Source organism: Rhinopithecus bieti, unplaced genomic scaffold (assembly GCF_001698545.2).
Source record: "Rhinopithecus bieti isolate Rb0 unplaced genomic scaffold, ASM169854v2 scaffold_18295, whole genome shotgun sequence".
Lineage (NCBI taxonomy): Eukaryota > Metazoa > Chordata > Mammalia > Primates > Cercopithecidae > Rhinopithecus > Rhinopithecus bieti.
Window position 1 is genome coordinate 789,128 of NW_016809135.1, and position 26,337 is coordinate 815,464.

Genomic DNA, 26,337 nt, shown 5'->3' on the forward strand with positions numbered 1-26,337 from the left:
CTACAGCCTGGGCGACAGAGCAAGACTCTGTCTCAAAATAAATAAATAAATAAATAAATAAATAAATAAATAAATAAATAAAATAAAAGTAACGTTCCTTTTAGGATAAGTGGCATTGGATTTGGGTGGCTGGAGTAATTTTAGTGTTAACCTTGGCTAGATCTTTCCTGCAGTTATCAATCCCTTCATGACTTCCACAGAAAATCTCTTTCCTTTATAACCTTCTTTGCATAGCCAGGGTGTGACATATTACCAAACCCAATAAGAAGTTCTAGCAAACTCGGTGATGGTAAAACTTTCATACTTCCTTTTTGTAGGTAATTATCCCTGCTATAAGGATAATAATTAAGCAAAATACTACAACAATGGAAGCTCTCTGTCCAGTATTTCAGTTAGAAGGTGCTACCATGTATAACCCTATTGCAAACAGTAGAGTGAATATAGCAGTTCCCACAAGTATGGTGTAATAGATACTTTCTATCTAAAATTTTACTTGCCAAGGTATCCAGATTTTTATGTTACCCATCCCTTTTTGTTTCTTCTAAGCTTCAGGAGATCGCCACTTGATTCACAGGAATAAGCAGGGTTACTCTAAAATGTAGGCACACAGCTTAAAAACAGTTAGTGTGACTAGGATTTAATGACAAAGGTATGATAAGCTTTGGAGCCTATTTTCTCTCTCTAGTCCTCATTTTTGGTAAAAACAAATTATGATAGGACCTGTTGTTTGTAGAATAAACGTTAGTCTTATATTTGGCCGGGTTATTTGCATAAAGTTCAGCAAGAGTAATTATTTCTACATAGTCCTTTTGGATTGGCTTTGATAGAACTCTGTTCTACAAGAAATCTCAGATAAGACTTCTTAAAGCTGAGCCCAGCCATGGGTTTGTATCCTCAAATACCTGTGAGTTGGCTGATCCTTTTCTCTTAAGGTCCCAAGATAAACTTGGAACTCCTGGACCTGTTAGAAAGTGACATTCTTCACAGACCAAAGGTTAGGAACCCTGTGCGGGGACTGTGTAGACAAGGTATGAGGCCAGTTCTTCCCATGGAACTTTTTCAGCTCTGCAAGTGGAGATTGACTCCTTAAAGGGAAGCATACACTTCCAGTCAAAGCCTTGATAAAATAACAAGTTTTTCCAGTTGTGTCCTGTTGAAAAAGAAAAATGGATTCTTATTTCACTGATGCAAACAACTATATTGCCATAAGTTAAGAGTTCTCACAGATTAGAGGAACCAAGCAGAGAGAAACAAACATGCTCCAAGTTTTGTTCACAGGAGTATACCTTACTGTATTATTAAAGACTGTAAATAGTTCAAAATAAGTTTCCTTGACCCTGAAAAGCAAACCAAGGATCAGCAATATTCCAAGCAAAAGTCAAAAATATTGCTTTAGCTTTCTGAGTGCAGTCCATTTAGTCAACTCTTGTTTCGCTTGATATTTGTCAACATTTCAGTTCTTAATGAGTCCTGTACATTCTTTCTGTCTTCCAATGTTACAATCTTCAAAGCTGTTAAAAACCTGCATTTGAGAACACTGGTTAAAAGTCCTTAATATAGCTTGATTATAAACTATCTTTTGAGAAGGAACAAAGCAAGACAACAATTGTCTGTGAATGACAAAATTTCCAGGTTATAATTAAAAACATGACTGAAAAGTTTAGTTAACCTTAATTATGATTGATAGCATATATTTAGACATTAGAATTTTAGAAATCCCATACAATTTTGGAACATATATTAGTATTCACCAAAATATAACTTAAAGAAGATTGGACATCATTTTGGCAATTCTCATGTGACTGAACACGTCAGATAATCCTGTTTACCTCTTTGGATGTTTCAGGGACCCTCTGAACAATCCAGAAAGCCAGGCATCAGGAAAGACAATTTTGAAACTTGAAGCTTGAATTTGGGATGCCTGTTAAATGTTAGAGGTTTAAAACACTTGATGTTATGAAATAGAATTCCAAATTGCTGTTATTTATTTTGCCAAAATGATGCCACAAAAGGCAAAAATCTTTCATTAGCCTTTACTATTACATGAAAATCCTGTTTAAAGCCAAAATTTACCCTTGTATTAGTTTATTAAAGTTGTAAACAACCTTTTGATAAAACCTCATAGGAAACTCCATCTAATCTTAACCAATGACCATGGGGTGAAGTCTTTACAAACCCTTTACAACCCCTTTTGCTAAAGGGCAGATTAGTGTCTTAAGAGAGCCTTACTGTGCTTTTCTTTCAATGCTCAATTTAGGAAAGGACCATATAATACCTTTTTGAATTTAGTTAATGTTTACACATTTTGTAAGATTAATTTTGTCTTTCTATAACTTGTTAAACCTCTAGCTCTGTCTTATTAAATTTAAGATAATTCCTTATCCCTGGGCAAAATTTATATTTCCATGCTTTCTTATAATCTTTTATTAAAAAACACATTTCACTGTTTTTATAAGCCTTGCAGATAAAACCGTTTAGAGATCTCAAATACATGTTGCACTGTTAACTCTCAGCAACTTTTCTTTTGGTGAAAAACCTGGTTAGTAAGTGATTTTAATTATGTACCAGCTGTGGAGTCTAGGACCCAGACGAAGTTCGGCTTATGGGGTCCTGGGCCTGCATCCTAACCTGAGGTACTCTTTCTTTTGACAGAACCATACAGAAAGACACACAAGCACACCAAATTGGCTACAGCATAAGACCAACCTCACAAATTCTTTTTTATTAATTAAAACTTTACAGAGAATAAACAGTGATCCTTATTATCCTTTTTACCAGTTTGCACAGGAAGAGATAAGCCAAATTGTTATTGGCTTATGTTATATTGTTGACTGGTTAAAAAATCTTTTATCCTTTTGCCAGCATGTTGGGCTTCTGGGTTCCCTTCCTATTAGCTCAATTCTAAGTCAAGCATTTTAAGGTTTGGGGAAATTAATTTTTCCTACTTTGGAGGAACATTATGAAAGAAGAGATAGGAACCATTGTACACTGTGAAAGAAGGAAAAACACCATAGAAAAGTCTGGGGATTCCAGTTAGGGTTGTCAAGAGGTACTGCCTGTCTTCTCATTGGGAATTGTGTTTCCCTTATTTCTTTGCCTTCCCTATCCATTTTCCCTTTTCATTTTAGGCCTACTATAGGAAACATTGCTCACCTTTGAATTTCTCTGCTGCCTGCTTTTCAGCTGTAGTTAGGGTTTGGCTTAGAAGCAACATAACATCTCTTCATGAGAGGTCAAACACCTGAGTTAAATTTTGGAAAGCTTCTATATACCTAGCAGGGTCTTTAGAAAATTGGCCTAAGTCTCCTTTATTTGCCTAAGGTGTTGCAAAGAGAAGGGAACTTGAACGCTAGTGACATCACCTCCATTGGGCATTTCCTGTAGAGGTAAGAGTGAAAGTGGGGAGTGGGAAATTTTGGAGATGGTGGAGGTGGAAGAGCTGGTGGTATGGTTGGAGGTGGCCTTGAATAAGGGGGACTTGGAGGGCTGGGACACCCAATAACTGCCTCAGATGATTTCCCCAGAAGTTGCTTCTCTAATTTTGGGGAATTATTATCTTTGGGCCTGCTCAATGTGATTGCTAAAAGGGCTGGGTTGATTCTGTAACGCTTACAAAAGTCTAGTAAAAAGGCCATGCATGCCCTTGTGCAAAAGAAAATGAGCCGCTTTTTCTTTAAAGTTTCAGGGTCAAAGGAGTCCTTGTGCTTCAGAATGCACTCCAGGGGAGTGCAGGATGAAGATGGTACCCACTTAGAGAAGTGAGAAAAAGGTGGCCCTTTAGTCTCCTTCCTTTCAGTGTAACCCATGGTGGAGAGGAAGACAGTGGGGGCATACCCCTTCTTTTTTCCCTCCGTGTTTCCTGGGTCCCAGGCACCTTGTTGAACGTGCTGCCCATGGTTGCCAGTGTGACCCCCAGCCATGGAACCAGAGGAACTAAGTCATTGGGTCTAGTCAAGCTCACCCAAGTGGCTCTAGTCCTCTGCCTGTTATTTCCCTTCAAGTTCCTAGACTTGTGTGACTTGCCTGGCTTCCTGAAAAATGGATCTCAAGAAAAACTACACAATAGTTGGGCAAGGCCCCTTTAATGGAGGGGGTGTGCTAGATTGAACTCTGTATCCTGCTATTATGGCCTGTGCTGAAGCATTTACCCTTAGAGAATGGTTCCAGTTAACTTCCAAACTTAAAACTCCCTTACTAATTAAGTACTACTCTAATTGGAGGCAGAATAGGTGCCTTAAAAAAAAAGTGGGAATCGAATGGCTGTTTTCCTGCTGATGAGACAGTATTGAGACTAAAATTTGGCTTTGGAGGATATTTTACCCCTAGTTGTTGAAGGCAGAAGTTTCCCAATTACAGAAGCAGCATAAAGCCTGGTTTCTAGTAGAGAGGCAGAAAAAGGGAAGAGAATTGGGAGGCTAGGGTGTTTCGGTGAAGGACTGACAATATGCTTCATGGAGAGGATTCCTATTTCACTAGGTGGCACTGTTGACCTTGAAACACCACGTACTCTCTAGCCCAAGAGCAGAGAGAGACCTGGAAAATGCCATGTGCTCTCCAGACCAAGGGCAGAGAAAGAGAGAGAGGTGCTCACTGTTGAGGGGTCAGGGAGCCCTGTTCTTAAAAAATCACAAAGATGCTTCCCCTTAAGCTATATCCCCGGTTACTACGGCATTCCCTGATCTTGCCAAACAAAATTATTTCCCTGAACCGTGAAACTTCCCACACATTTCATCCACAGAGAGGATAAGAGATAATGACGGTTGCGAACAGCAAAGGAGGAAATTACAATAGGAAAGTTGAAGCTCCTGTTGCCGACACCCCATGGGGGCAGTTGGAGGCTGGGGTCCAGAACCTTTGGATAGCACCAGGGGGTAGCCCCACGCAGAAATCCTCAGTTACCCCGGGACTTCTTCCAGCCCCACATGACAGCTAAGTTTCGATGAAAGCTCTAAAATGGAAGCTGAGAGCCTTGGAATGAAAGGACAGAGTTGGAGTTCGCTCTTCTACTTACCGTTCTGATGAATGTTGTACTTTGGTATCCCGGACGAAGCCCCCATTATGAAGTGGCTACACTGTCTGGGGTATATACCCTGGGGTTTGTTGTTGCCCACCGAGAAAGAATTGGGACACGGACACGTGGGTGGGTTAAGGAGTGTATAGTTTAATAGAAGAAAGGGGAGAGGAGAGCAGCTGCTTGAGAAAGAGAGGCGTTTGAAAAAGGTACTTTCTGGCCTCTTATGCTTCTGCTTTGATTCCTTTTCTGTTCCAGCCGTGTTAAACTTCTTTCAGGTCCTTGAATAGGCCCTACCTGTTATTTCTTAACCGCAGGGCTTCACACGTGCCATTCTCTGCTTTGGAAGTTTCTGAACTCTCACATCCACCCAGGCCAACCCTTCTTGTCCTTTAGGTCTTAACTTTTTTTTTTTTTGAGATGGAGTCTTGCTCTGTCTTGCCCAGGCTGGAAGTGCAGTGGCGTGATATCGGCTCACTGCAGCCTCTAACTCCTGGGTTCAAGTGATTCTCCTGTCTCAGCCTCCCAAGTAGCTGGGATTACAGGCGCCTGCCACCACACCCGGCTAATCTTTGTGTTTTTAGTAGAGATGGAGTTTCACCATGTTGGCCAGGCTGGTCTTGAACTCCTGACCTCAGGTGATCCACCCACTTCAGCCTCCCAAAGTGCTGGCATGAACCACCGCACCCGGCCGGTCTTAACTTTTGTGGTATGACCTCTTGGAAGCTTTCCCCAAGTCTTGATTAGTTGCCATCTTAAAATTTCTTGTTGATTTATTCGTATCTCTGTATATAATTCCATTCTTCACAACTTTAACCTTGGCACTTTGTATACTGCTGGCCACATAGTGGGCAGTCAGGAATATTTACTGGCTATTGATAGGCTTCTTGTGCTTATTGTAACCATAATGCAATGTAGCTTATATATTGCTTATTTGGTTTTTCAACCCTGTACTGTTCTTTAGTATTTGCACATTGAAATGTTTATATGAATCATTGATTATGAAATAGTAAAGCTGATTCTCTCCTATTTATTTTGATATTTTTTCTACTTGAAGTAATACTTGTGTATTGTTAGAAAAGGTAAATAATAGTAAAGGCAGGTTATAAAAAATCAGCAATATCCTTACCCATCCCCACTTTTTAGTCTCATTTTCAGAGGCAGTTGCTTTTAAGAACTCTGTCTCTCTCTTTTTTTTTTTTTTTTTTTTAGAGATGGGGTCTCGCTATGTTGCCCAGGCTGTTCTTGAACTCCTAGCCTCAAATAGTCCTCCTGCCTGGACCTCCCAAAGTGCTGGGATTACAGGCCTGAGCCACTGCACCTGGCCCTAAAAATTCTTTTAAGCTTTTTCTTTTGATACTTACCTCTGCATTTATAAATCTGCCTAAACTGCTATTTTATGATTTATCAATTTTAGATAATACATATTAACTTCTTGTTATGGTAGGTGGGGTACTCTTCCACTTCCTTCCCCTATTTCTAAAAGCCCTTCCAGTATAGTTATATAAGAATTCTTGGTTAATTTAGTGTTTAACTTTTATATTGTTATGACTACATAAATATTGTTCACTGCTGGTAAGTACTTTACCATGTTTCCCCTTACTGCCCCCTAGTTTGCTTAGTTTTCTATGGATATATTATTAATTTTTAACAAATACTTTGAATGGCCTGTGGGATTTAGTGCCTAAGAAACTGATGTAAGGTGTTACTCTGGCTACTGCTATTGCAGTTGTTTTGTGTCCCTGTTCCAGAGGTTTCATGTCTTTTTCAGCTTTGTCAGTAAAGTAAAATCTCAGATCCCCACAGTGTCTGACCTGACAGTGTAATATCCCCCATTTTGTTTGTGCTTTCTTTTTGGAACTGTTACTATTAATATATTAAAATCTTCTAAATTATTCTTTAAATTTTCTATTTTTTCTCCTCTTGTTTTTCACTTACTTGTCTTCTTGTTCTGTATTATGAGAGTTCCCTTGACTTTTATCTTTTCTCCGTTCTAGTGAATTTTTTAATCTTATTTTAAATTTCAGGTGTCCTTTCTTGTTCTTTATTTCATTTTTTATGACATCCTACTCTTGCTTCATGAAGCAATATGTGGTTAAAAGAGAATGGTTTCTGTACCTATCCTACTTGGGTTTAAAACCTGGTGTGCCACTTTCTAGCTCTATAATCTTGGGCAAATTACTTAACCTTTCTTTGCTTTAGTTAAATCATGTAGGCTAGGAGTTGGCAGACGTTTCATGTAGGACCAGATCACAAATATTTCAGGCTTTATGAGCCAAGGGGCAAAATGAAGGATATTTTAAATTATTTAATCATTTCATTATGTAAGTACTTATATAACAAGAGAGAAAACATTTCTACAAGTTTTTTATTAATAAAACTCAATGCAATACTAATAATCATCGAGAACAATTTTTGCAATAAAGGTTTGGTAATGAGAAGAATGAGGTTTTTTTTGGAGGAGAGGGGATAACATTTGGCTTAATTGGAGTTTAAAGTTAGTGTTCTCTATCATCAAAATTGATTATAAATGTCCGCCTATTAATGCTGATTTGTAATGAGATTTCATGTATTTCATCTTTGAAAATGTCTCCTTAGATACTGCCAAATACTGCTAATAGTCTGTGAACATATGGTTTTAATAGAGCATATTCATTGCTTGGAAGACATTTACAGAATTCTTTTAGACTCTTTTCTTGATATTTAACGTTTAGCAAATCATTACATTGCAGACTAATCACTTCCAATTGAGAATTAGGTAGAAGCTTCTCATTGCACAGTTAAATGGTTTTTGAATTGTGGAGTGTTCGTTTCTACTTGCGTTGAGGTATGAAAAAATACTGCTGGAAATGTTTGATTTTGAAAAATAAGTCTGCTGCATATTTGTGTGGCAGTAGAGATCTTGCTTCTTATTTTAATTTTTGGCAGTGTAGGAAGTGCATGAAGCATCTTGACATGACTTGTGACTCAGGCAATGTTAGTTGTCCTTGAAATGACTGTCTCAATATAGGTTTTGCATGTAGACCCTGTTGTCCTTCTGATTTTAGGCTGAATTCATTAACAGATGTATCAAGTCTGCAGCAACAATAGTGGTTGAGGGTGATTCTTTTCATTCAGAAAAATGTGTCTTGGCCTGGAGCTTGAAACATTTCAGTAAAACTCTGCCATTGTTAAGCCATTATATTGTTTTGTGGCAGGACGCGTCAGGATATTTCGCTTCTATTTCTGACAAAAATGTCATGAGAACAAAAGAAATTTACCTTTGGCATTACTGGTCCAATAACACATGATAGATTCAGATGTTTTCTGCAGAGTACCTGCTGATTGAGAATATGATGAATAGCCATAAGCTTTAAACACCTTACATCTCACAAGGCTTGTAAATTTGTCCAGCTAAGCCCTTTTCTGCTTCATACATATTTTTACCACTGTCAGTTGTTACACATCTTAGCAGATTCTACTTCAGGTTGTTCTAAATTAGTATTTTCTTGACTTTTTGGAACATATTCATAGATGTAATTGTTTCATACATACTGTACTTTGAGCCACTGTTTTCATGGAAAGAGTAAGATGTTAAAGATATTTTCTCTGGACACAATTCTTTGACTGCTGTAATCAAACACAATTTAATTAACTCACCGTTGGTAAATCCTTTCCTTGCTTGCTTAACAAATGAGCCATTTGGAAATTTACTTTGGTTGCAGCCTCATTTCCATTTTTAATTTTTGGCAAGACATTCTGCTCTGAGGAGGTGTATCTTTTTTAACATTTGCCCATTTTCCTCTCCATTGCTCTCATGAGTTGGGAGTGAATGCTGTGTGGCAGGGCATATTGGGATATTGTGATGAGTGCTTAGTCTAGTAATGCTTCCTATAGTGTATTTTGCTGGCACAGCTGTGATGCTTCTACATAATAAAGTATTTTGACATCTAACTAGATTTAAAAATTCTACAGTTCACTGTGACTTACAAGTGTGACATCAGAGTACTTCTGTTGTTTTGTCGTGATAGTCACTGGTAAAATAGTATGGCAATACTCATGACACTTGAAATGCTGTTGAGTATAACTGTGTCATTGAGATTTGTGGTGCACTGAGAGTATAAAGAGATGAGGGCACCACAAATGGTCTCTGTAGCAACTACCCAAGTCTGCTGTTGTATCAGGAAAACAGCTGTAGACCGTATGTACACAAATGAACATGGCTGTGTTCTTTTTTTTTTTTTTTTCCTTTTGTCATTCTTTAATATTTTTGAATCTAATTTCTTTTTTTTTTTTTTTTAACATGGCTGTGTTCTGATGAGACTTTATTGACTCTGACATTTTCTTTTCATATGATTTACACATGTCACAAAATATTCTTTTGATTTTTTTCAACGATTTAAAAATGTGAAAATCAGGTTGGGTGCAGTGACTTTATGCCTGTAATCCCGGCACTTTGGGAGGATAATGTGGGCAGATCACCTGAGGTCAGGAGTTTGAGACTAGTATGCCCAACAAGGTGAAACCTCGTCTCTACTGAAAATACAAAAATTAGCCAGACATGGTGGCGCATGTCTGTAGTCCCAGCTACTAGGGAGGCTGAGATGAGAGGATTGCTTGAACCCAGGAGGTGAAGGTTGCAGTGAGCTGAGAGTATGCCACTGCACTCCACCCAGGGTGACAGAGTGAGACCCTTTCTGGGAAAAAAAAAAAAAAAAAAAAAAAAAAAAAAACATTCTTTGGGCAGTACATAGGATTTAGCCCTTGGGCTGTAATTTGCCAATTTATGATTTAGGCAATGAGAAAAAAAAGTACTACGCCGTAGTTTGTGGTGAGTGTTAAATCAGTTAGTATGTGTGAAATACTTAAGATGGTGACTGGGGACATAGTAGGCGCTAAATAAATATTTGGTATTATTATTGTTACTGTTTTCATTATTATCTAAAGATATTTTAGTTTTTATTCTTTTCTTAGAATCATCTGTTTTCTATGATTCCTTTCTTTAGTTTGTTTTGGTTTCTTTTCTTTTCTTTTCTTTTTTGAGATAGGATCTTGCTCTGTTGCCCAGGCTGGAGTGCAGTGGCACAATCACAGCTCACTGCAGCCTTGACCTCTCAGGTTCAGGCAATTGTCTCACCTCAGCCTCCCAAGTAGCAGGAACTGTAGGTGTGCACCACCATGTCTGGCTAATTTGTTTATTTTTTTGTAGAGACGGGGTCTTGCTATATTGCCCAGCTTGATCTCCAAGTCCTGGGCTCAAGTGATTCTCTTGCCTTGGCTTCCCAAAGCGCTGGGATTCTAGGAGTCAGTCACCATGCCCGGGCTGTTTTGGTTTATGTGTTTCATGTTGGAGGCTTTACTCACAAGTCTAATCATTTTTGACTGTCCATTCTTATTTAAAAGTGAGACTACCCCAAAACTGATTGGAAGCTCTTTGTGTAAGTAGATTTTGTTGAGTGGTGGGCATTGCTGTGAGGTGATGATCTGTTTTTTAAATTGGCCTGGCAGTTCCTAAATGTCTGTATCTTTTCCCTAGGTTCCTATTCAGTTTCTCTTGAGAGGAATCCTTCAGTCTCCTGCCTTAGAGGCAGGGAAACTCACGATGGAGCTGTAGCAAGTTGACTTTATCTTCATTCTCCTGTTTTCTTCATTTTCCACCTTATTACCCTCCCCAACCTTGGCGTTGGTCTCTCTAATCGTATTTCTCTGGGGAGCACAAGTAGTAATCTCTTCCTGGGGAGAGAGACCCCCAGACTTTAGTCCTGCACCTTGCCCCATATTCCCCAGTGCCCAGTCTCTCACTCTTCAGCCTTCCCACGGCTCCATGCCTTCCTTCTTGTCAGTGTCCCCCTTGGCAGGAACTCCCTTTGAGGCTTCCTCAGGTCTGCTGGTTCAGGTACACGCCTCTGTCACCTTCCCATCTTCCACACTTCCCTTGCTCTGATCTTTGTGGGTTTATATCTTTCTTTCCATTGCTTTCATTTCATTGGGCGGGGAATACCCAACTCTACTTAATATAGCACTTGGAACCTAGTTGCGTTTCAGAGAATGTTCTATTACTTGTGGACTCATGGCACCTGTGGCATTTACTATGTCCTTTGGCTGATGATTATTGCCCGTTATTTCTCTGATCTCCTGTTTCATCTTTCTCTTAGTACAAGTGTGGCATATATGTGTATTGTGTGTGTTTGTACACACAGGCAATCCATATATATATTATATATTATATAATATATCATTTATAATATAATGTAATATAAATATATTATTTATAATATGTATATTATATAATATATAAATAATATAATACAATATAATACATATGTATTTAGGAGGAGAGCAATTCTGGAATATAGTGTAGAATTGTGGATTATCAGCCTGAGATGGGACAAAGGGCATTAGGGCATCATTTACACATTTTGAGGGTGTTAGAACAGGATTTGGTTATCATGGATTTTCAGATCCACTAATGTTTACTTTCCATTTAAGGCACATTAAATCAAGAGATAGTCAGTACACATAAAAGAGGAGATTTACTTTATGTATTTATCAAATATTTCACAAATTAAATATAAAATATTGAACATATCATGTATTATTTATTTATTTTTTTGCTGACAGAGTCTCCCTGTGTTGCCCAGGCTGAAGTACAGTGACATGACTGTATAATAGCTCACTGCAGCTTCAAAATCCTGGATTTCAGGTGATCCTCCTCCCTCAGCCTTCTGAGTAGCTGGGACTACAGGCTCATTAGCCGTGTTGCCTGGCTAATTTTTGAATTTTTTATAGAGACAGAGTTTTGCTTTGTTGTCCGGGCTGGTCTTGAACTCTTAGCTTCTGGAGATCCTTGCACCTTAACCTCCCAAAGTGCTGGAATTACAGGCGTGAGCCACAGTTCCTGGCCTGTTACCAAGTATTTTTTAACGTTTACTAGTTTGATGGGTAACGATGATATATTATTGTTTTAATTAGCATATTGTACTCAGGATTCAGGCTGAAGATCTTTTCATATATTTATTAGCTGTGGGACCTTGGCTATTTCAGCAAGTATTTTTTGAGTAATTTCTCTTTAGCAGCATGCCGGAAGTTGATTAGGGATAAGGAAGAAGTATAAGGCCTGATTCATACCTCTCAGGAATAATCTACCTGGGGAGATGTTTTATGTACTACAGCATAATAACATTTCAAGGCCGCTTTTACATAATCGCAGCTTTAGGGGATTAGTGGAGAGTTTTAAGGGGTAACAGGGAGGAATGATAGAATCAATTTTACACATGTTAAGATTGAGTTCTTGACTACATTGCATTGAAGATAGGTCCTTTGAAAGGTTTGCTACTAAAAGCATCAGCAATAGCCTACTTCTCGTATCTAGCATAGACTTACATAAGGATCACTGTTACCAACAAACTTACTGATTGTATTATATATATTATCATTGAGTTAAAAAAAGTCTTAAGTAATTTAGAGATATCAATACAACTGGCTTCCTGACTAGAGGTTGGGTCTAGAAGGAGAAATTTGAAAGTAGTATCATGGAAGCCGATAGAAAAACCAGGAGATGGGATCAGTTACTGACAGATTTAGAGAAAGAAGAGCTGGAAGCCAAGGGAGTCTAATGATGCCCAGTGAGGGCAAAGGCAGTAGGAGTCTTTGGAGATGACCCAATAGTGTTTTCTACTTTACTCTAGTTTTCATTGATAAGGGTCTTGAGAGTTCCAAATAAATTGGGAGGAGGTGATTGTGTGTGTGTGTTTGGAATCCTTGGCAGGAGTCATTGCATAAGAGATGCCGTTGGGGCTCAGTTTTCTACTTTGCTTTTTGCGGGGGAGCAGATGGATCTTTCTGGCAAGAGTGCCTCAGTGGCTACTGGTCTTATTATGTCTGAACTTGTTCCTCCTGTATATTCCAGCGGCCCAGGGTGTCTGCTTAGGTGCACTAGCCAAGCTTCTGTTAGTTGCTTCTGGGCCTTTTTCTGGCCTTTCTGCCTTTGTGCCAGAGTTCCTGTTCACACTCTTTGGGATGGTGCCCTTGAAGGCCCTTGAGCCTGCTCTGGGATGCCATTTCCCTTTTTAGACCATCTCCAGCTGTTTTCTATTTTATATAGGAGTTCTTCCACAGCCTTCTGGCCCCCTGCTTATTGTATTTATTTTATTTATTTTATTTTATTTTATTTTATATTTTTTATTTTATTTTTATTTATTTATTTATTGAGACGAGTCTCGCTCTGCCGCGCCAGGCGGAGGTAGTGGTCGGATCTCAGCTCACTGGCAAGCTCCGCCTCCTGGGGTTTACGGCCGATTCTCGGCCTCAGGCCTCCCCGAGTAGGCTGGACTACAGGCGGGCCGCACGGTCGGCCGTAGTTTGAGAGTTTTGAGTAGGACGGGGTTGCCACCGGGTCAGCCAGATGGCTTGATCTCCGTGACCTCCATGATCGGCCCGTCGCTCGGCCGCCCAAGGCTGGATAAGCAGCTTGAGCCACTGCGCGCCGGCCTATTTTATTTTTTGAGCATGGCTGTGTAATCACTGGCTATTTAAAAAAATATTGTTTATATTATTTCTAGGGTTTGGTGAGAAAAAACGGGGAAGGAGGCACTGTACTCTTTGCTCACTTGGCTGTCTCAATTTTTTTTTTGTTAACGTTCTGTTCAGTGTCTCTCCTGATATGCTTGTAGGGTTTATTCATATTGTTTTAGAACGAGTTCATAGTGTTCTTAGACTGAGCAGTTATTTTGATTTATTAATTTTATTTTTGATACAAAGTCTTGCTCTGTTGCATAGTGCAGTGTTGCAGGCGTGGCTCACTGCAGCATCGAACTCTTGGGCGCAAGCAATCCTTCTGAGTAACTGACCACAGGCTTGTGCCACCATGTCCAGCTAGTTTTAATTTTTTTGTATAGATGGTCTTGCCATGTTGCCCAGGCTGGCCTCGTACTCCTGGGCTCAAGCATTCCTCCTGCTTCTGTCTCCCAAAGTGCTGGGATTACAGGTGTGCAGGTGTTTGATTTAAGACTTAATTTTGTGGTCTATCCTAGCCACCTTGAAAATAAAGTTTATTTCCTATAAACCAGTAGAAAACAGTCATAGGATATGAACAGGTAATGGCCTTATTCACGGCAAGAGAGATGCAAAATAAAATTATATTGAAAAACTGTTTTTTAAAAAATCTAAGTTGGCAAGGATCAGAAAGTTTGATTAAACAATGGTGGCTGTGAAGTAGAGAAATAGGCATTGCTGGTGAGAATCCAAGTATCTATCAAAATTACAAATGCGTATACCCTTTTACCCAGCAATTCTATTTCTCTGGATTTATCATATCTGTCTACTCATACATGTGTGAAATATTTTATATGCTTATGTAAGTGATAGTATGAGATATAAGTAATGTATATATCTTATTGGGGAATGACATTTATTTATTTTCTATTACTTGGAGAATGGTTTGTAATAGCAAACGATGTAGACTACTTAAATGTCCATCAATATGGTATTTGAGAAATTATAAAATGGAATGTTACACAGTTGTAAAAAGGAATGAAGTGCTTCATATACAGATATATAATGACTTCCTATATATTGATGAGTGGGAATAGCAGAGTATAGAGGAATATGTCATATGCTATGGTTTGTTTAAAAAGAGGTTGAACATATGTTTGTATATACACAGAATGTCTGTGGAATGATGTCCAAGAAACTGGGAATGTTTTCTCTGAGTTGAGAAGGTGGTTAGAAGATGGGATGGGAAGAAGACTTTTCACTGTATATCCTTTGAAGCTTTTGTATTTTGTACCATGTATATTACTGATACAAAAAGAACATAAAATAAACAAAAACATCTGACAGATTTTGTTAGTAGACTCTTTGATAGTATTGTTTCTCATTGTTGCTTCACCTGGTGGGAGGAGGAGGTTGATTCCAAAATAAAATTTTGTTCTTTTGAAAATTCAGCATTCATGTACTTAATTAAACTCCCGGAGTAAAATTGCTTGCTTTTAAGGTATCACACAAAAATAGTAAGATACTGGTCTATTTAAATGAGAACAAATTGTTATGATTCTCATTTCTTTTGATCTGGTGTCATTTTTATCCTGTTATAAAATTAACAGAATAAAAATTAAATTCATTAAAATATGAAGCGCAGAGAAGGAAAATTGAGTGCATGGTAGAGCCAGGAGGACCCATACTTAAATTGCTGTCAGTAATCCAACACTCTTTGAACTAACCCACTTTCATCCATACAGTTAGAGGTGCTTATTCAGTACACTAATATTAGGCCTATAATCCTAACTGCTAATTAGCATGAGTCCCCTGATAAATAGCACACTGTAAACAAGTAGTCAAGGTCCTTTTTACTTGTTTTTTTTTTTTTTTTTTTCTTTTTTTTTTGTTTTTCCTTTTTTGGTTGAGAACGGGGCTCGCTGTATTAACAGGCCAGGGTCTCGAACTCCTGGCTCAACTATCCTCCCGCCTCTGCTCCCATGAGGAGCTGGGCATTACCAGGCGTGAGCCACCGCGCCCGGCTTACTTGTTTGTTAAACATATATTTATTTGAGGCATATTCAGTCACAGGGGATTATTGGACAAATAAAAATATTTGAAAGGTTTGGCTTAAAATTCTAAAATCAGCATATCCCTTATAGGTGGTAGAGGACAAAATTTGTTGTTACTTCTCAGAGTTAATGAAATTAATGCAGATCCCAGAGGACCCAGGAACATTACTTATTTGTTTTTATTGAAAAAGTTCAATTTATTTGAAAGAAATAATTTATTGGGTAGCTGGGAGAGGTGACTCATACCTCTAATCCCAGTGCTTTTGGAAGCCTAGGCAAGAGGATCTCTTGAGGCCAGGAGATTCAGATTAGCCTCAGTAACATAGCAAGACCCTCATCTCTACAAAAAATTTTAAAAAGTTTGCAGGGTGTGGTGGCATGTACCTGTAATCCCAGCTACTCAGAAGGCTAAGGCGGAAGGATTGCTTGAATCCAGGAGTTTGAAGCTACAGTGAACTATGTTCGTGCCACTGCACTCTAGTCTGGGTGACAGAGTGAGACCCAATCTCTAAAATAAGTAAATAAATTTATTTTGGAAAGCTAGTGTAAGTGAAAGAGCATTCTATACTATGACACTGAGTAACTAGAATGTGAGATCCTGATATCTCATCATGTATAATATGGATGATGAAGTAACTTAATATGTAAAAACAATCCTAGTGGTTGTGAAAGAAAGTACTTATTAGTCTGATTTGTTGGCACCTCTCTGGGACATGTAGATTCTTTTCGTTTGTTTGTTTTGTTTTGTTTTTTTTGAGATGGAGTTTCGTGCTTGTTTCCCAGGCTGGAGTGCAATGGCGCGATCTCGGTTCACTGCAACTTCCATCTCCTGGGTTCAAGCGATTTTCCTGCATCAGCCTCCTGAGTAGCTGGGATTACAGATGCCCGCCACTTTGCCTGGCTAATTTTTTGTATTTTTAGTAGAGATGGGGTTTCACCATGTTGGCCAGGCTGATCTTTAACTCCTGACCTCAGGTGATCCACGTGCCTCAGCTTCCCAAAGTGCTGGGATTACAGGCATGAGCCACTGTGCCCGGCCTTGTGGTTTTAATGGAGCACTTTATGAGATTAGGTTTCTCTTTTCTTAGCATATCAATTATACTTTTTTTTTTCACTTTTTTAGTGGTTACCCTAGAGTTTGCAATCTACATTTACAAGCAGTCCAAGACTGCTTTTAAATAGCACAATAACAACGCTACCACTTCACAGATTGTGCAATACCTTATAATAACGAAGTATTCCTAATTCCATCTGCCTGTCTGTTGTATTTTCAGTTCACATATACATTGCTGTCCTTCACTTCACTTCTTTTTTTTGAGATGGAGTCATGCTCTGTTGCCCAGACTGAAGTGCAGTGGCATGATCTTGGCTCACTGAAACCTCTGCTGCCTGGGTTCAAGTGATTCTTGTGCCTTAGCCTCCCCAGTAGCTTGGATTACAGGCACATGCCACCATGCTCTGCTAATTTTTGTATTTTTTGTAGAGATGGGATTTTACCATGTTGGCCAGGCTGGTCTTGAACTCCTGACCTCAAGTGATCTGCCTGCCTTGGCCTCCTAAAGTGCTGGGATTATAGGTATGAGCCACCACACCTGGCCCAAAAGTTTTTAATTTGCAGAAGCCCAGTTTATCAATTTTTTTCTTTTATGGGTTGTGCTTTTTTTTTTTTTTTTTAAATAGTTGAAATCGCCATGTGGTGCCACCACACCTGCCTAATTAAAAAAAAAAATTTTTTTTTTTAGAGACAGGGTATTGCTATGTTGCCCAGGCTGGTGTCTAATCCCTGCCCTCAAGCAATCCTCCTGCCTCAGCCTCCTGAGTTGCTGTGATTACAGGCATGATCTACTGCATCTGGCCAGAAAATATTTCATTTTTAATCAAAGTAGTATATGGACATGATTTTGAAAAGTCAACTAATATGACAGACTTAATATAAAAAACTGCTCTACCACCCTCCCTATTCCAGAATCCTTTTCCACAGGGGTGGCCACTTTCTTTTTCTTTTCTTGTTGCCCAGGCTGGAGTGCAGTGGTGCGATCTCGGCTCACTGCAAACTCTGCCTCCCGGGTTCAAGTGATTCTCCTGTCTCAGCCTCCCAAGTAGCTGGGATTACAGGCACTGGCCACTACACCCAGCTAATTTTTGTATTTTTAATAGAGACGGGGTTTCATCATATTGGTCAGGCTGGTCTCAAACTCCTGACCTCAGGTGATCCACCCACCTCGGCCTCCCAAAGTGCTGGAATTACAGACGTGAGCCACCGCACCTGGCCACCACTTTAAAATCTATAAGCTGTTGCTTTTTGCTATTTACCTCCTTATTTATTTATTTATTTATTTAACTTGAGACAGAGTTTCACTCTGTTGCCCAGGCTGGATTGCAGTGGCACAATTCCAGCCCACTGCAGTCTCCACCTCCCGGGTTTAAGTGATTCTCATGCCTCAGCCTCCTGAGGAGCTGGGATTATGGACATGCTCCAACATGCCTGGCTAATTTTTGTATTTTTAGTAGAGATGGGTTTTCACTGTGTTGGCCAGGTTAGTCTCGAACTTCTGGCCTTAAGTGATCCACCTACATCGGCCTCCCAAAATGTTGGGATTACACCACACCTGGCCCTGCTTCCTTATTTATAGCTAATACATTTTTACTGTTTTTTGATTTACTAACTTTACATATTTTCTATTGAGCACTACCTATTATGGAAGATGAAAGTTTAGCAGTCATAGACCACCAATCCTGCTTCTTTTTCCGGAATCTTGTGAGAGTTAGCTCACAATTTTTGATTAAATATTTAGTATTTATATCATAGTGATTATATAAATACTGATTACTGTTGAATTTAGTCATATACTATGATTACATGACCTTTCTTAAATAATTTCTGTTTTTCCCAAAGTATGTAGTCTATATAAAATTATTTACTTTATTCTCCATGTAACTATTATTCATTGCTTCCAAATTCTCCTACAGTGTTGTAACAGTCCACAGAGTAAGGTTAGACACATCAAGTGAACTGTCAGTTCTATGCTTTCTTCTCCTGGAGATCTGCGAGCCGTTTTGACTCTTGTCCCAGCCTGCTGCGTGGCTGTGATTCTCTATACCACTGCCCTGTGTTGGATTCCTTGTTTCTTGAATTTCTTCCTTTTTCTTGGCTTACTCCCTCATGTGGAAGGAGTACATCTTGTAGCTTCCTTGTAGGTTCCTGGGAGGTCTTTTGAATCTTGGCAAATCAGAAAATGTTTTTATTCTACTTTCAAACTTAACTGATAGCTTGAAAAGCTATAGATTTCTGGTTAAATTATTTCCTTTTGGCCAGGCTCAGTGACTCATGCCTGTAATCTCAGCACTTTGGGAAGCCAAGGCAGGAGGATTGGTTGAAGCCAAGGCAGAAGGAGTTCGAGACCAGCCTGGGCAACACAGTGAGACCCCATCTTTACCAAATAAAAAATATTAGCTGGGATTTGGTGACATGTACCTGTAGTTCCAGCTACTTAGGAGGGTGAGGCGTGAGGATGTCTTGAGCCCAGGAGTTTGAGGTTACAATGAGCTGTAATCAATTCATTGTACTCCAGCGTTGTACTCAGCAACAGAGTGAGGCCCTGTCTCTTGAAAACAGAACAAAACAAAAAACTGTTTTAATACTAGTGCTAGCTGTGAATAAATCCATAATATTTTTTGTGAGTTTTAAAATCTTGTAAATGACAGCATATCATATCTATTAGGTAGCCTGCTTTTTAAAAAAACATTTTATATTTTTGAGATGTATCCATTTAGCTCTGTTTCATTCATTTTCACTAGTGTATTATATCCCCTTATAATTTTGATAGCTTAAAATACTATTGTAAGTTAGGAATTTATGTATTTCAGAGTATTTCTTTTTTTTTTTTTTTTTTTTCTTTTTGAGATGGAGTCTTGCTCTTGTTGCCCAGGCTAGAGTGCAATGGTGTGATCTTGGCTCACTGCAGCCTCTGCCGCCTGGGTTCAAGTGATTCTCCTGCCTCAGCCTCCCTTGTAGCTGGGATTACAGGCATGCGCCACCATGCCAGACTAATTTTGTATTTTGAGTAGAGGGGGTTTCTCCATGTTGGTCAGGCTGGTCTTGAACTCCGGACCTCAGGTGATCTGCCTGCCTTGGCCTCCCAAAGTGCTGGGATAACAGGTGTGAGCCACTGCGCCTGGCCTTCAGGGTATTTCTTTTATAGCATTTTCTAATTGGGCTTAACAAGCCCTACTTTAAGAAATTAAACCTTATGATTAGCTAGCTTAATATAGAGGCTTAATTGAAGCTGAATTATTATTCATTTGAAGTTGAATTGAGTTATTGGGGCCCCTGTCCCCTTGCAGGAAGGATGAAAGTAGTGGCTGGCCTCAGGTTCAGGGGCAGGTGATGAGGAACCAGATCAGTATTTCTCTCTCAGATTCGGAAGACCCAGCTGTCCATGTGCATCATCGGGGAAGCCTCTTGCTCTCAGAATAAGCAGCCCAATCCAGCTTCCAAATTCTGACCATGGCTTCAGTACCTTTGTGGGATGAGGAGGGACATGAGGAAGAAAGTGAGTCACTAATGTACATTCTCACCTGAGCTGAGCCACCTTTGGTCCCTGAGCCCATGTCGTTTCCTTTCGTTGTGATTGTAATTTTAAAATAGTATAATTTATTATTTACCTTATCATTATTTTGTTATTCAATGAGAGACCTTTTCTGAACAAATCAAGATAAAACATGATCTAGAAGTGTGTTAAATGTGATTTAAGGAAGACAGTGATTCATATTTGTAACTAAACTATTAGTTTTCTTCCCTTAGTGACTGAGAACAACCAACACTGACTTTTGAAGAGCCTCGTGGATACTAATTATTTATTCACTCACTTGTTCTTTCAACATACTGTTTAGGGAACTTTTTACATGCTAGTCTAGACAGTGGGCATAGAAAGATGAATAAAATAATTCCTGTCATAAAAATGTGCATGGTTTAGGAGAAGAGGCATATCAACAAAAACTACGTATATGCCCTATGGCAGAATGAGAGAAACATTAAATGTGATTCCTTTGTAACTGGGATCTCTTTCACTTGAAGTGGGTAATTCAGGTTTGTCCCCATGACCCCCATAAGTAGGGGTAGCACATGGTAATTACTTGAGCTATGTTCCCTTCCTTGTACATTCAAGCCATCCAGATTTCTGTATTTCTTTGTCACCATTGTTTTGGTTGTAAAACAGCTTCATTTTCAGACTAATTATAAGTTACCATTTTTATGATTTTGCTTTGAGACATTTTCTTGGGTAGAGATATGCCCATCCTAAGATACATAGTACAAGTACCATATAGATTTGGATTTTTGTGTTTGTATTGGCTAAGACAGGTGTTAGCTCCATATTTCTTTTTTTTCTTTTTTTTCTTTTTTTCTTTCTGAGATAGAGTCTTGCTCTGTCACCAGGCTGGAGTGCAGTGGCACGATCTTGGCTTACTGCAACCTCTGCCTCCCGGGTTCGTGTGATTCTCCTGTCTCAGCCTCCCGAGTAGCTGGGACTACAGGTGTGTGCCACCATGCCCAGCTAATTTTTGTATTTTTAGTAGAGATGGAGTTTCACCATGTTGGCCAGGATGGTCTCAATCTCTTGACCTCGTGATCTGCCCGCCTTGGCCTCCCAAAGTGCTGGGATTACAGGCGTGAGCCACCATGCCTGGCCTAGCCCCATGTTTCTTGTAACTTTGTATCTGATGTCTAATATATTTATAAATACAGATGTGATTTTCTTTAGCAAGTTTATAGTTTTTTTTATAGGTAGACAAAGAATGATGGCTTTTGGGCCGGGCGCGGTGGCTCAAGCCTGTAATCCCAGCACTTTGGGAGGCCGAGACGGGCAGATCACAAGGTCAGGAGATCCAGACCATCCTGGCTAACCCGGTGAAACCCCGTCTCTACTAAAAAATATAAAACACTAGCCGGGCGAGGTGGCGGGCGCTTGTAGTCCCAGCTACTCGGGAGGCTGAGGCAGGAGAATGGCGTGAACCCGGGAGGCGGAGCTTGCAGTGAGCTGAGATCTGGCCACTGCACTCCAGCCTGGGCGACAGAGTGAGACTCCGTCTCAAAAAAAAAGAAAAAAGAAAAAAGAATGATGACTTTTGAACAAGTTTAAATTTTTTTATTTTTATTTTTTATAGGTTGTCTTGTGGAAATGCAGGTTTAAGGACAAGTTATCTGCTTAAGGTAGAAGATGGGATCAAATAGCAGCAGAATCGGCGATCTTCCTAAAATGAATACTTGAAAAGTTATCAGGCACGGAATCTGTCTCTGAGAATGACCCGTTCTGGAATCAGCTTCTCTCGTTTTCTTTCCCTGCACCAACTAGCAGGTAAGAGATTGCCTGGAGATTGAAAATTTGAATAGTGGGCCATATCAACTTGTGTGGTATGCAGATTAAAAAAAAAATTTAGAGGCCGGGCGCCGTGGCGCAAGCCTGTAATCCCAGCACTTTGGGAGGCCGAGTCGGGTGGATCACGAGGTCAGGAGATCGAGACCATCCTGGCCTACACGGTGAAACCCCGTCTCTACTAAAAAATACAAAAAACTAGCTGGGCGAGATGGCGGGCGCCTGTAGTCCCAGCTACTCGGGAGGCTGAGGCAGGAGAATGGCGTAAACCCGGGAGGCGGAGCTTGCAGTGAGCCGAGATTGCGGCACTGCACTCCAGCCTGGGCGACAGAGCGAGACTCCGTCTCAAAAAAAAAAAAATTTAGAAATGTTCTGTCTATCTGGCCTGTCATACATAAATCAGTAGAAAATCCAAAAGATTTGAAAGTAGAAAATAAGCTTTTCTCTTCTTTTTACCCCACTCAATAGCCACCTCCCTTCTCTAGAGGTGAGCACTGGTGGCAGTTGATTTTGAATCGTTCTAGAGATAGTATAGGTTACTTAAGCATATATCCCATATAGTTTCACAAAATTGTTTAAATACAAATGGTAGCATACTACATGTACTGTTCTGTCCCTTGCCTTTTTTCCCACAGTTAGGTAAAGTATATCTTGTATATGTAGCATATATGCAACTGCCTTATTCTTTTTAATGACTGTGGAGTATCTGTAGAATATATTTAATTGGTTTTCTGTTGATGAACATTTAGATTGTTTCCAGTCTTTGTTATAACAGTTATTGCCACATACATCATTTCTTATACACACAAATATATCTTTAATATAAATTCCTTGAAGTAGAATTGCTGGGTCAAAGTGTATGTGCATTTGCAGTTTGGTAGCTATGCCAAGTTGTGCTCCATGGAAGTTGTAGGAATTTACACACCTACCAGCAATGCATGAGAGGTGTGTTTCCCCATATCTTTGTCAGTTTGATGCATTTTTAGACCTTTGACCTTTGCCAGTTTCGGAGGTGAAAACAATATCTCATTTTAATTATATTACAAAACTGATAGACAATAATATAGAATGACTAGAATATTGAATTCCCATACACTCAATAACTAGATTTTAAAATTTTATTTACTTTTTAAGAGCTTTATTATGATAGGCCAAATAGTAGCCCCCGAAACATGTTCATATCTTTGTCTGCAGAATCTGAATATGTTACATTACATGGCAAAGGGGAATTAAAGTAGCAAATGGCATTAAGGTTACTAATCAGCTGACCTTGAAATAGGGAGATTATCCTGGATTATCTGGGCAGGCCCAATGTAATCACAAGGCTTCTTGAAAGTGGAAGAGGGAGGTGGAAGAGAAAGTCAGATGTGATGTGAGGAGGACTCAGCCTGCCCTTGCTGGCTTTGAAGATGGTAGGGGGTCATGAGAAAGAAATGTGAGCAGCTTTGCTGGGCGCAGTGCCTTGCGCCTGTAATCCCAGCCCTTTCAGAGGCCGAGGCGGGCGGATCACGAGGTCAGGAGATCGAGACCATCCTGGCTAACATGGTGAAACCCCGTCTCTACTAAAAATGCAAAAAGTTAGCCGGGCGTAGTAGCGGGCGCCTGTAGTCCCAGCTACTCTGGAGGCTGAGGCAGGAGAATGATGTGAACCCGGGAGGCAGAGCTTGCAGTGAGCCGAGATCACGCCACTGCACTCCAGCCTGGATGACAAAGCGAGACTCTGTCTCAAAAGAAAAAAAAAAAAAAGAAATGTGAGCAGCTTCCAGAAGCTGGCAGAGGCAAGAATGCAGATTTCCCTCTGGAGCCTCCGGAAAGGAATGCAGCCTTATTGACATCTTGATCTTAGCTCATTGAGTGTCAGACTTTGGACCTACAGAACTGTAGGATAATAAATTTATGTTGTTTGCACCACTAAATTTTGATAACTTTTCAAGTAGCAATAGAAAAATAATACACTTTTTGAGGTATGTTTCATATATCATGTAATTCACCCATTTAAATTGTATTATTCAGTGTTTTTATTCACAGAATTGTGTAACAATCACCAATTTTAGAACATTATAATCCCAGAAAGGAGCCCCATCCCATGCCCATTAGCAGACATTCCCCCAAACTCTAGATTGCACTAGCAACCACTTATTTATTTGTTTATTTATTTTTTGAGAGGGAGTCTCAGTCTGCTGGAGTGCAGTGGCACGATCTCTGCTCACTGCAAACTCTGCCTCCTGGATTCAAGCAATTCTCCTGCCTCAGCCTCCCGAGTAACTGGGCTTACAGGTGCATGCCACCACACCTGGCTAATTTCTGTATTTTTTGTGGAGATGAGGTTTCACCACATTGGCCAGGCTGGTCTCAAACTCCTGACCTCAAGTGATTCACCTTCCTCAGCCTCTCAAAGTGCTGGGATTACAGGTGTGAGCCACAGCGTCCAGCCACTAATTTAATAACAACTACTACTATCTTTGCCTGTTCTAGACGTTTCATGTAAATGGAATTGTAACAATAGGTGGTCTTTTGTGACTGGCTTCTTTTTTTTTCTTCTACTTTTTTAGAGATGGGGTCTTGCTCTGTTACCTAGGCTGGTCTTAAACTCCTGGGTTCAAGCAATCCTCAGCACCCCGAAGTGCTGGGATTACAAGCGTGAGCCACTGCACCCAGCTGTGACTGGCTTCCTTCACTGAGTGTAATATTCATACATGTTGTTGCATGCACCAGTACTTGCATTCCTTTTTTTTTTTTTTTGAGACAAGGTCTCACTCTGTTGCCCAGGCTGGATTGCAGTAGTGCGATCGTAGCTCCCTATAGCCTTGAACTCCTGGACTCAAGTGATCCTTCCACTTTACCTTCCCGAGTAACCACAGGCATGCCTGGTCTTGAACACCTGGCCTCAAGTGATCCTCCTTCCTCTGCCTCTGAAAATGTTGGGATTATAAGCATGAGCCACTGCACCCAGCCTCTGTACCTTTTTATTGCTGAGTGATACTCCATTGTATGGATATACTGCACTTTGTTTATCCATTCAGAAATTAATAGACATTTGGATTGTTTCCATATTTTGTTCATTATTGTTTTTTAAGTATCTTAAAGTCTTTTTTTACATAACCATAATACCATTATCTCACCTAACAAAATTAACAATAATTCCTGCTACCCAGTTCATATTTAAAATTTTCCAGTTGTTTTATAGTTTATTACAATTAGGAGCCAAATAAGGTGCATATGTTGCATTTGATGGTTCTTGTTCTTAAATGTCTTTTAAAGTAGAATATAGGTATCCACTTCCCACCTTGCCACTATTTTTTGCTTCATGTCATTTTTAAAACAAATTGTGTCAGTTTTTCTGTAGAATGTTCCATCTTCTGTATTTATCTGATTGCTTTTCATGCCTTGTAACTTGTTCTTTTGTTCTATGTATTTCCTGTAAATTGGAAATGAGATTTAAAAGCTTGATAAAATTTAGGTTAATCATTTTTGGTAAGGTTTTCCATATGTAGAAAAGTGTGTTTTATACCAATTATCATACTAAGATTGATCAGAGTTTTGAGTGTAAATATTTCAGCATCTATTGATTTTTGTCTGAATCACCTGTTTTATGAGGTTACAAAATGGTAATATTTCTTTTTTTTTTTCTTTTTTTTGAGACGGAGTCTCGCTCTGTCGCCCAGGCTGGAGTGCAGTGGCCTGATCTCAGCTCACTGCAAGCTCCGCCTCCCGGGTTTACGCCATTCTCCTGCCTCAGCCTCCCGAGTAGCTGGGACTACAGGCACCCGCCACCTCGCCCAGCTAGTTTTTTGTATTTTTTAGTAGAGACGAGGTTTCACCATGTTCGCCAGGATGGTCTCGATCTCCTGACCTCGTGATCCGCCCGTCTCGGCCTCCCAAAGTGCTGGGATTACAGGCTTGAGCCACCGCGCCCGGCCGGTAATATTTCTAATTTGGTCATTTCTACATTTATTAACTGGAGTTCTTCTGTAAAGAGGACTTTACGTCATCAATTAGGTTATGTAAAATATAGTTCTTACTATATTTATTACTAATTAAGGGTAAGCATTTCAGTTTTTTTCTTCACCGATTTTCAGGAAGGGGTTGGCGTAATCGTGACAAAGAAGTCTATACTTCTCGTTTCCCTTGACCTCAGAGGTAGAGGGCCTATTTGTCTGTCTTTTGAGGGTAAATTCATATATATACACACACACACACACACACGTTTTTCAGTGTGACTAATAGCAGTCGTTTTTCTTTTTGATACCCAGTTCAGCAAGTTTTGGATAGTGGTCCTTATGGTTTTATTTGCCTTTCTTTAATAATTAAGGTTGTGTTTATTTTCATATGTTTAAGGAGTATTGATATTTCCTTTTCCGGGAACTGTCTGTTTACATCTTTTGGCAATACATTTTATTTTATTTTATTTTATTTTATTTTATTT

General features: G+C 39.6%; 1 protein-coding gene across 1 annotated transcript in view; it reads left to right on the plus strand.

Annotated features, from left to right (window-relative positions):
* Positions 1 to 26,337, plus strand: part of DYM (dymeclin) — a 349,582-nt gene that overhangs the window by 9,733 nt on the left and 313,512 nt on the right. The window contains 2 exon segments of the mRNA XM_017888647.1: positions 21,703 to 21,799; positions 21,801 to 21,893. Of these exon segments, the coding sequence (XP_017744136.1) occupies positions 21,756 to 21,799; positions 21,801 to 21,893 (137 nt within the window). The 5' untranslated portion in view covers positions 21,703 to 21,755.